Raw genomic sequence first — 11,499 nt, forward strand, 5'->3', positions numbered from 1 at the left:
ATGACCAGTAAGAAACCTGGATGCTGAGCATATGAAGCAATAGAAGAGGCGGCTCTACAGGCTGAGCCAATGGGAACAAAAGAGGAAGAGGAGGGGAACGGTACACTCCCCTAGCACCGGCCCGTAGCTCTTGTGCATGCGCAAAGCGGGACCCAGCGAGCAAGCTCAGGGACATGTAGTTCACAGGATTTAAAGGTCTGCTGTCTCCCCCAGTCAGTCCTATTCATCTTCGGAAATGGCTAAGCCCCCTACAACAAAACATATGTAACCATGCCTTTTTAGGGGTAAAAAAGGGAAGCGATGCACTGCTACCTCCCCTAGGAAGGCAAATGCTGGGAATGAGGTACATCTGAAATCTTCCCTCTGGGCCCATCCCTCCCATTCTCACTGCACAGTCCACAATTCAGATTCCTGTCTCTTTTAACTTTTTTTTTAAGTCCTCACCTGAGGCTATGTTTATTGATTTTAGAGAGAGGAAGGAGGAGAGAAAGAGAGAAAGAGGGCATTGATGTGAGGGTCAAACATTGATCAGTTGTCTCCAGCATGTTCCTGGACCCAGGATAGAATCCTCAAAGTGTTGGCATACAGGACGACGATCCAACAAACAACCATCAGGCAAGGGCAAGGTTTAACTTTTAATCAGCCAAACATCTTGCGGAGACCCTGAGCCAGTCCTGCATCCTGTTTCTTCCCCTGAAAGATCACCTTTCCCAGCTCCTCCCGGGCTGCCTGGTTTTTTGGATCTACTACCAGCACCTTCTTGAGGTCAGCAGTTGCTTTTTCCAGGTTCCCAAGGGCAGCCTGGGCAACCCCCCTTCGGTACAAGGCCTTTAAATGCTCAGGTTCTCGCTCGAGCACCCGGTTACAGCTCTGGGCTGCCAAATGGGGCTGCCCTAGCAACAACTGACAGGCAGCTAGATTGGCATGAAGGACCGTTTGTTCTGGAGAGCCAGGTGGGGGTAAAGTCAGCAGCAGCCGAAGAGCCCGTCCATAACATCGCGCAGCCCCTTCAGGGTTCCCAGCTCGAAATAATTCTGTGCCCCTTGCATGTTCTTGCTTGGCCAGGGTCTCCTTCTCGCTGGCCTCCAGCTCCCAGGAGTCCTGGCCCTGAGTGAAGGAAGCCAGTGTGAGCCTAACAGGAGGTCCAGAGTGCCCAGGGATCTGAAGTTCTGCCTCCTCACCTTGACACATGGACTCCAAGCATTTCTCTATGAGGTCTCCCCAGGTTTCCTCCCTCCATGAGCCTAACCCCATAGTTAGCTCTGTCCAGCCCTCTGGCAACCCTGACCCAAAAGGAAACCCAAAAGCCAGTACCCGGCAGCGGGAGCCCAGCTTGGGTTTGTCCAAGCCATGGCCACGGATTATAATCTTCTTGACAAAGCTCCCATCCGGACAATACCAGAGATCAGAAGATTGGAGGGGCTCTGGCATTTCACTAGCTGATCCATGAGATTTAACAGAGTTTTCTTCAAGTCCAGCAGCCAGTTTTTCAGTCTCTTGAGGATTCTCTAGAATTTTGCTGGCTGGATCTGGGCTCCTTCTCAGCTCAAGAACTTCAGTAGGAGGCTCTTGGACCTGCTGCCTAATTTGAATAGTTGAATCACGGTTCTTCTTAGGATTCTTTCCCCACTGTTGTTGCAGTTGAGAGGTGTCTTTCTCTCCCACTGGATTGACTGGTGGCGTCTCCATTTTGCTGCCTGGTCCCTTCCCTCGTGGGTAATCAGTTTGGGTCGGAAAGGGATGGACTAGATTCAGGTCAACGCTTGGGGAAAAAAATCAAAACAACGCTAATTGCAGGATTCCTATTTAGACTCCTTTCCCGTCTTTCTGGATCCGGCCCCGATCCTCAAGGTCCTCATTTTTTTTTTCCCCCTCCAAATATCCTGCGAGAGTCTGGGTTCCACCCGGAACTAATCCAGAACTATAAATTCCACAATTCCCTGCGGTTCGGGGAGCTGCCCCAAGTACGGACACCGATCGAGTCCAAAAGCACTGGGCTGCCGAAGACCCTAGCCGGGTGGCGCTGGCCGAACCACTCGGGTCGCCTATCCTTTGGAAGCAAAGTGCTCACTGAGTGCTGCCCTCGGAGTCTTGCCGCAGGCGGCGAGGACTGCCCGCAGGAGGCCGCGGAGTAGGGACACTGACAGTTAATTTTGGAGCCCGCGAGGCGGCGAATCCAGTCGGATTTCTGGCAGCCAATCCGGAGGCGGGAAAAGTCTGGTTAGCCCGCCTTTTAGGCGTGACATCATTTCCCCCAATCAAGCGGAAAGCTCCAGGCCTTAGCAACCGAACTAAGCCCAGTCGAACCGAGCTAGGCGAGTGCGGCTGACCAGGTTACCGAGTCTGAAGAAGTGCTGGAACGGGAGACTGGGGCGAATGCGGAGAGTAGCGAATGGTGGAACTGGTGGTGGACGACAGCGACAGCCGCCCAGTCGTCCTTTTTTCTGGCTGCTTCAGGCCCTTTGCTGTTGACTTGATCCCTTTGTTCGGAGCTTCCAGTTAGAGGCAACTATCTACTCCTTGGCCCATCAGTCCAGGGTGCTCCGAGATAAACTCTCAGGCTGTTTTCTCGTCAACTGGCCCTGTTTCCTTAGGGGATCACCTGAGCGTTCTCCTTACCTTTTCGTTCATATTCATAATGGACTTCAAGCTCTTCTTCTACTTTTTATTAATTTATATTTAGAGATGGGGGAAAAAGAGAAGGAAACATCTACCTGTGGTTGCCCCTCGCGCGCCCGCCAATGGGGACCTGCCCTGCAACCCAGGCATGTTCCCTAGGGAATCGAACCAGTGACCTTTTGGTTTGCAGGCGGGGTGGGGCTCAATCCACTGAGCCACACCAGCCAGTGCCAAGCTCCTTTTCCTCAAGAAATCTTAGTTCTCAAATTTTGATTTGACTATAAATCACGTGGGGAACTTAAATTGCAGGTTGCGATTTAGGAAGTTGGATGGGCCCTGTGATTCTGCATTTTTTTTTTACGAGCTTTTGGATTCTGCTGCTGCTGCTCCGTGGACCACACTTTGAATAGCATGATTCTATAGAATAACCCCACCCAGTTCCCTTCACACCTTGCTTTGTGCCCCTTCAGAACATCCTATATTTTGCACACATAACTGGTATAACCTGCTCCACTGGGTATTATCAGTGGAGAACTGGGCCTCCTCCTAATAGAAGATGTAGGTTCCTTTGTGGTTCAGCTTTGCTTCTCCAGCACACTGCACAGGCTGGGCCACCACAGCTCTTTGGGAAAGGAAAATCCCACTCTCCAAACCTCACTTTAGCTCCTTTATTTTGGTCTTTAACACTCTAGATTGTGCCCCATACTACAAGGGCCATGTCAGGACAGAAGATAGTTTCATAATCCACAGATGGTGTGTCAAAACAGTCCACTCCCTGTTTTGTGTTGAGACTCACTAACCTAGACCTTTTTTTCAAGTTTTACTTCTGGGTTCTGGGCCAGAGTTACCTTAGTACACTGCCACCTCCTTCCTCCTATGGCTAAATACTCATTCTTGGAATCCCTGGGCTCCTATCAAAAATTAATCTATCTTTTCTCCCTGTTTCTTCCTCTTTCCATTTCAGGGATTTCTGGGAAAGGAAGGAAATCTGGAATGAGTCACAAAAGGTTTGATTGTACCCTAATCCCCAGACAAAAATTGCTAATTTGTATTATGTGTGCCCTAACTAAGAGGGCCACTCCAATGACCCTTCAAAGATCAGCTTCTTTCAGTTTAAAGGAACTATATACTCTGCTACAAATGTATTGCTTTGTAAGGTGTGTGTGTGTGTGTGTGTTTCCTTTAGAATAGACTGCAAGGCAGGGAACTTTTCTTCTTTTGTGTCTCAAATACTCATTCATTCATTCAATGAGTATTTGTCAAGTACCTGCTATGTTTCCCAGGCAGTATGCTAGGAACTGGGGATACATAGGTGAGTGAGACAGACAGTTCGTGTTCTCATGGAACTTCCAGTCTGGCCCAGGAGAATAAGCAATTGCAGTGCCATGAAAAAGTGTGAGGTGCTATGGCAGTGAATAAGGGATAAGGGAATATCCCTTGAGGATGAGCTATTTTTGCTGGCATCTAAAGAATGAATTAGAACTGAAGCTCTGAGAACATACCTATAGACCCCCTATTGAGAAACACTGAATTAACTGGTCAACTTTGGCTCTTTGGGTGATCTCTTATCACCATTGTGACTATAAAACCCAATGCAAACATAGGTGCTGAAACTGCCAAAAAAAATATTCATCCAGAATGAATGTTTTTATTTTTTAAAAGATAACCCATCAAAATGAAAACACAAAATTCAGGTTTTATAAGAGGACTCAGAAGTCCCCAAAGAGAAACCCATGGGTATGTAGATTCCCCCAGGTCTCAGCTTGAGAAACACAGGACTAGGAAGGAGTGAACATGTGAAGAGCCACAATGTCAGTGCATGAATGCTGACTGACTCACACTGCTTGCTCTCTCCCACTTCCTGCCCCTTGAGTCTCATGACAGTGGGGCTCAGCTCTCTGAGAACAGTCTCCAAGGAATTAGGAAGTAGGAGGGAAACAAGCCAGGAGGATTATATCCCCAGGCCTGGCTGGAGAACCTGGGATCTGAAGAAGACACAAAAAGAAGATGACAAATAAAAAATTGCTTACCTGTTGGGACAGAGGCTTGGACTGGGGAGTGAGGAAGTAGTGATGTCTCTCTTCTCTCTCTTTTCCCTAAAGATTTGAGAATGAGATAGAAGAGCAGACTTGAGGGGAAGAGATGAAAAGGAGCCTTCTTCCCCAAGTGACTGAGTTCCATCCCACCCTCTCACTAGAAGTGTCCTCTGCTCCCTCTTTTTCCTTTGGTGGCACAGGAACTAACCTCACCAGCATCAAAGTGTATGGATGCAACTGGAACATACTTACCTTGTGCTTAAGATACTTTCCCAGCTTCAGGTAAGAAGGGTGGTAGGGAGGAGCACATAGGAATCTCTGGAAAGGGAGTGAGATTATGGGAAACTCTGGGTTAAGAAAGTTAAAGCCTTTTTTTTTTTCCTTCCTGGCTGCTTAAAGATCAGCTACCATCAGGAACAATACAGTAACTGTCTGGATCCAGAAGTTCATGACCAGTACACTACTTCAGTGGAAACAAATGGCCATTGATGTCCTTCATTCTGGGAAGGCAACAGTACCTAAGACAGAAATCCGGGGAAAACCAGCCAAAATGTGTAAGACCACATCAGGTGTCATCTTTGTATTTGCATTCAGAACCCATTTTGGTGGTGGAAAGACAACTGGCTTTGGCATGATTCCTGGGATCACACAAAGAGAAATGAACCCATAGACATACAAGGCATGTCCTGTATGAGAGGAAAATACCTCAAAAAAACAGGGAAAGGAATGTAAGAATAGGGTAAAGAAAGAGGGGCTGCAGATGCCAGTGCTGGTGCTGCAAAAAGTGAGTTGGAAGAACATTTACTCCTGGACAACAGGAGTAAATGTTCTTCAGTAACTTCATCTGTGGTGATTGTGCAGATTTTTCATGATGGGATTAATAAGCTAAGAACTTTTAAAAAAGTCAAAAATACATTTGGGAGAATGGAAGGACCTGGGCGGGGGGTGGGGGGGTCAACTGATTCTTCTAGCTGCGATTAAGGAAGATGAGCCCCATTCTGGAACAATTATTCCCTCTTCCAAGGGGGCACTGAATGCCTTCCTGAAGATGGGTCTGAGGGAAAACCCCATATTTGACAAGTTTCTGAGGAGTTATGTATAAATAAATGATTGTTTTACATCCCACCTGGAGTCACTTCTTTCCTTCCTTGTTTCTGAGATCCCTTCTTCCAAGGTGTCTCGGAGGATCTGGACATATTCTGCTACTTCTTTGTCCTATCCCATAAGAACATCGTTTTGTCCTCATTAAAGATCTGACCTGATGGCAGAATCCAAGATGAGGTCTAGGAGCTGGTACAGGATAACTTGAGAGCTGGTGGTTTTTCCACACACAGAGGATAGAATACCTACCCTCTAAATGGGTGAAGTAAGGTTCTTTCTTATTCATTCAATAATCCTTGCTGAATACTCAGAATTCATCAATGAAATGTGGAGATAAAGACAGAGTTAGTTAGCCCTGGCTGATGTGGTTCAGTGGACTGAGAGCCAGCCTGCAAACTGAAAAGCTGCCAGTTCAATTCCCAGTCAGGGTACATGCCTGGGTTGTGGGCTAGGTCCCTAGTTGGGGGCATGTGGGAGGCAACCAATCTGTGTGTATCTTGCACATTGATGTTGTTCTCCTTCTCTTTCTCCCTTCCCCTCCCCTTTCTGTAAAATTAAATAAATAAATCTAAATTTTTTAAAACCTTATCTCTTTTTGAAAGATTTTATTTATTTATTTTTAGAGAGGGAAGGGAGGAAGAAAGAGAGAGAGAGAGAAACATCAATGTGCGGTTGCTGGGGGTCATGGCCTGCAACCCAGGCATGTACCCTGACCGGGAATCGAACCTGCGACACTTTGGTTCGCAGCCTGTGCTCAATCCACTGAGCTTTGCCAGCCAGGACTAAAAACTTTTTTAAAAGACAGAGTTAACCATCAGTAGTCTAATAAGAGTGAAGGGTTATTTAACCAAAGCTCCAGATGCAAGGGCAAAAATGGTAAGTAGTAGGGAAGTTATGTCTAATTGGGGATTATCTGAAAAGTAGTCCAGAGAGTTGAGCCTTGGTGGGCCATAATTTTGACATGCTGAGATTGAAGGGATTTACTGCAGGTGGAGAAAGCAGTACAATGCAGGAGAGATTAGGAAAGGACTGCCACTTTACTCCCAGTATTATTCATCTCTGGGTTGTCAATCTCAGCTCTCAGAGTATTCCAATACCTGTTCGTGCTGCCCTGTCACCAGGCACTGAGCCCATTGGAAGTTTTGACACCCTCACATCCCACTGTGTTCCACATTCACCACATGGGACCATATGCTGCACTTGCTTTCTGCCATTTAGCATCAGCATACGTACAAAAAATTCTAGTTTTCCAAAGGCTAAATAAATCCCCATTCTGTGGTTCTTTGTTCTGGGATTTATGTCAAAATTGTTCCTGCTGTTCACTCCCAAAGCATTTGGCTTCTGCTTCCCTTCTACACTGGGCTTTTGGGCAGGACGAGGCAGCCTTTACCACAGTGAAATGCTTAATGATGAGAGCTGCTCTTTACCGAGCCCTGACCACATTATGACCACAGTAGCAGGCCTTGTGCTAAGTCTGATGTATAGCACTTCATTTTCTCCTCACACGACTCCAGGTGCTCCCTATTCAGTCATTCAGCAGAACCTCATGGACGACCGCCCCTGGGCCAGGCACTGTGCTGGCTCCTGGGAATAACGCAGTGGGAAAAAGTTCTGCATCTTTTGTACCTTATATTCAAGTGGAGATAATAGGCTATAAAAATCCATCAGCAGTCCTGGCTGGTGTGGCTCCGTAGCTTGAGTGCTGACCTGCGAACCAAAGGGTCACCAGTTCAATTCCCAGTCAGGGCACGTGCCTGGGCTGCAGACTAGGTCCTTGGTTGGGGGCGTGAGAAAGGCAACCACACACTGATGTTTTTCTCCTCCTCTTTCTCCCTCCCTTCCCCTGTCTAAAAATAAATAAAATCTTTTTAAAAAATCCATCAGGAGATATAATGTCAATTCTGTATAATCAGGTGGTATTAGATAAATGATTACATAAAAAATAATATAATGTAATATAAACACAATGAAGCAGGGTAAAGGAATGGCTAGAAAATGCTCCCACATGTGCACAATGCTATTTTTAATCAAGTAATGAGGAAAGCCTCCTTGTGGAGGTGATACTGGTGCAGACATAAGGGGAGCGCGCACACACATGTATCTGAAGGAATGTGTCCAGAGAGAATACAGCAGCGCCAAGGCCCTGAGGCAGGAAGGAATTGGATTTTTTATGCCAACCTCATAGTAGCTGGAAGAACAGTAAGGGAACCAGAGTGGGTTGAGCAGAGGAAGGAAGGGAAATAGTAGGTGGGGATTAAGTCAGCGAGGTGGGGAGGAAGGGGGCTAGGTAGGCTTCGCAGGCCAGGATAAGGGTTTCGATTTTGTTCTAAGTGTGATTGAGAAACCATCAGAGGGTTTGAGCAAGGTGAATGATATCATCTGGAAATTTGAAAGATCACTCTGGTTTCTGCATGGAGGGAGGACTGTATCAGCCAAAAATGGAAGCAGAAAATCCAGTTAAGGGGTTAGTCAGGGGAGCTTGACTAGGGTAGAGGAGAGGCCAAGGGCAGAGTTCTGAGGCCCTCTAACATTTAGGAGTCTGGAAGACAATAGAAGCTGTCAGTGGAGACAAGAAGGAGCAGCAATAAGAAACTAAGAAAGACCTTCTTTAGTTGAATCCAGAAAGAGTATTTAAAGTGAAGAAGAGCATTTCAAGGAGGGAGGCGTGATTAGCTGTGTAAATGTTGCTAATGGGTCTAGTCCAGGGTTTCTCAGTCTTGGCACATATATGTCACAAAGTAAATGAACATAATGCAGCTTAAGAAAGAAAGCCTCCCCGCTGTTGCTGAAGCTCCCTCCCTATGTGTCCCCTCCCACCAAGGGTAACCACTTTTCTGAATGTTGTGCTTTTACTACTAGGCAAGTAGCAAGTGAGGTTTTCTTATTTCTTCTCAAAGACAACTTATTATTATAGTATGTTTTTATGATGATGGAAATGTTTTAGTAAAGAGGGGAAAACAGATTATGTGGGAGAGACAGGGAATCATTTCAAGAGCCTGTTTCTGCTCAGGTGAGAAGGGACTGGGTCGCAGTGCACAGACAGGTGAAGCTGGGAGCAGGTCGGCTTCTCTGCAGTAATGAGGGGATGTCAGTGAATATGGCAGAGACGCAATGGACTGGTAAATTTAGGAATGAGACCATGAGGAAATTCTCAGTTTCTATTTTCTCACTGAAATAAAAAGGAAGGTTGTCATCTTGTAAACTTGTGGTCTCAGATTTGAGGAATGCAAACCAACCGCGGAAATGTGGGCTGGCAGGCCACACTGAAGGCCCACAGGCAGTGAGACCAGCGAGTACAAGTGTTTTCCCCCAGATGTGTTTAGTTGTTGAGTGCAAGTGTGGAGCAGGCAGAGTTGGATTTAACCAGGAATAAAATGTGTTGGAGAGAGAGGAGCAAGGGCTGAGAGGTAATTATCGTGTTGAACCTGGGGTCCTACACTGGGTAAGGAGGGACGTGAGAAATTGAGGGGATCAAACATCAAAGAAGAATGAGAGAGTCAGTGGATGGGAGGTCTGGGTAGGGATGGAGAATTTTGGAATGGGGGTTCTGGGCAGATGAGGGGGTGGCATCACATGACTGAAGAGATTTTGACAAGTGGCAGTTATTGGTAACAACTGAGTCAAAGATTTGCCCCAGGGAGTGAATGGCTGGGGAGAGGAGAGAAACATCATTGGAGGTACTGGATCTTCATGAACGAAGAAGGATTGGTGACCCCGAATGGAGTCATGGGGAATCAGAGCTCCAAGGAGAAGTTACAGGGGTCAGAGCCTCTCCTGGAGGACAGTGTCTTTGTTGATAGGGTACAAGGGCCAAGAACAACATGCTGGGAGGGAGCTGAGGTAAGGTGGGAGGAGACTCAAACTGGGACAAGCTTCCTGAGAAAAGAAGATTCAGAGTGAGGTGAAGAGATCTGGGAGAAATAATTTGCAATTACTTTTTTCCCTGCCTAATTCCTTTTAGTTCAATTGAGTCCAAAGAGGTTTTGTCTGAAAGGATCTGAAAACCAGTGATAATCCACTTTTGGCTCCTGCATTCACAAAGCATGTGAGGTGAGTACATCAAGATCTCAGATGAGAAGAGATGGGGGAAATGCAGATAATGTCAATAATGAGTAGGTTTTAGACCTGGTACCTTTCTTCTAGAGGAAGTTACTCTGTTTGAAGCCACACCTTTTGTCCTCTCCCCTCCCCATTGGTGGTCCCTGAAGTGATTCCCAGCCTTCACTGCTCATGGGAATCACCTAGGGATGTCTTTAAAAATATTGATGCCTGAGTACCATCTGCAGAGATTGATTTAATTAGTCTAGATGCAAACAGGGCTTTGGGATTTTTAAATGCTCCCCAGATGAATCTAATTTGTGAGCAGAGCTGAGAACCATTGCCCCAAGGAATGCTGCAGCTCTGTTGAGAAACCCACTGCTTAGTCCAACCTGTGGGAGTGAGAGATTCCGTCTTGCTGGAGGTGAGAGGCTGAACTGATCTGGGCCTTGAAGAATAGGTAAATTTTAGCCAAGTGGAGGAGCAGCAGATGTGAAATGTGAAAGAACATCCTGAACAAAGGCTTAGATGTGGTCTGAAACACACGGTAAGCAGCAAATGATTTGTTTATAACAGGCAGAGGTTGGAGAAAGAGGTCTAAGATTTGAAGATGGCTGGGTAAAGACCTGGAGGTCGATATGATGAGTAATTCACTTTGGTTGGAGATTAGGTTGAAGAGAGAACGCCAAATGATTTTAAGTTATAGAAAGCATTGAGCACCAAATTAAAATTTTGTAAATAATTGAGTAAGCAGTAGGGAAGTTTGCAAGCCTGTTGAACATTGGGGTTATTTAAGTGTGTGTAGGGAGAATAACCTGACAGCCTCGTTAAGAGGGACTTGGAGTAGGTAGAGGTAGGAAGTAGGGAGACCTGTTAGGGGAGCTGTTGCAATAATCCTGCATGAGATAATTTTTCCAGCAAGGGCTGGGGAAAAGTTATAAGATTCAAAAGATATTGTGATGGTAGAATTGACTCAGCTTGTCAGCAAACCAAAAGTAAAGGTAGGAGGGAGTTGGAGAAGGCATCAAGTTTTCAGATAAGGGTGCTGGGAAAATGGTGCCATTAATAGAGACAGGAAAGCAGGTTTTCAGTAGTATTTCATCGGTTTGGTTTGGAACATGCTGAGTTTGGAGAACCAGCAGCATGGTCCATGTGGGTGCTCCACAGGCCCTGGAAGAATGCCTGCATATACATATATAGGTTGGATAATGTCTTAGTAAACTTGGGCTGCTGTAACAAAATGCCATAAACTGGGTAGCTTATAAACAACAGACGTTTGTTTCTCAGGGTTCTGGTGGCTGGGAAGTCCAAGATCAAGAGACCAACAGATTCAGTGTCTGCTGACAGCCACTTCTGGTTCATAGATGGCTGTCTTCTAACTATGCCCTTACATGGGGGAAGGGGCAAGGGAACTCTCTGAAATCTCTTTAGTAAGGGTACTAATCCCATTTATGACAGTCCTTCCTCATGACCTAAGCACACCCCAAGGCTCTACTGTCACATTGGGGATCAAGTTTCAATATATGAATTTTGGGGTAACACAAACATCAGTCTATTGCAGAGAAACATTAGAAATGATGTCTGAATTTGGGGTGGATGAGATTTTCAAGGGACACTCCCAAAGAAGGAAAAAATCCAGAGTAAGCTCTAAGGGGAAGAGAGGAGATAAAACAAGGGTTGGGGGAGGAAAATAATTAGAGGTGTA

At 46.1% G+C, this 11,499-nt stretch overlaps 1 protein-coding gene across 1 annotated transcript; it reads right to left on the reverse strand.

The window, feature by feature from the left end:
* Positions 1-616: 616 nt before the first annotated feature.
* FKBPL (FKBP prolyl isomerase like) lies at positions 617-2,330 on the reverse strand. The gene is made up of 2 exons (XM_028510783.2): positions 1,315-2,330; positions 617-1,107 (listed from the first exon to the last, which is right to left on the reverse strand). Exons 1-2 carry the CDS (start codon positions 1,687-1,689, stop codon positions 640-642), a joined length of 843 nt encoding a protein of 280 aa, XP_028366584.1. The 5' UTR covers positions 1,690-2,330; the 3' UTR covers positions 617-639.
* Between the last annotated feature and the right edge of the window lie 9,169 nt (positions 2,331-11,499).

This window comes from Phyllostomus discolor, chromosome 4 (genome assembly GCF_004126475.2).
Source record: "Phyllostomus discolor isolate MPI-MPIP mPhyDis1 chromosome 4, mPhyDis1.pri.v3, whole genome shotgun sequence".
Classification (NCBI taxonomy): domain Eukaryota; kingdom Metazoa; phylum Chordata; class Mammalia; order Chiroptera; family Phyllostomidae; genus Phyllostomus; species Phyllostomus discolor.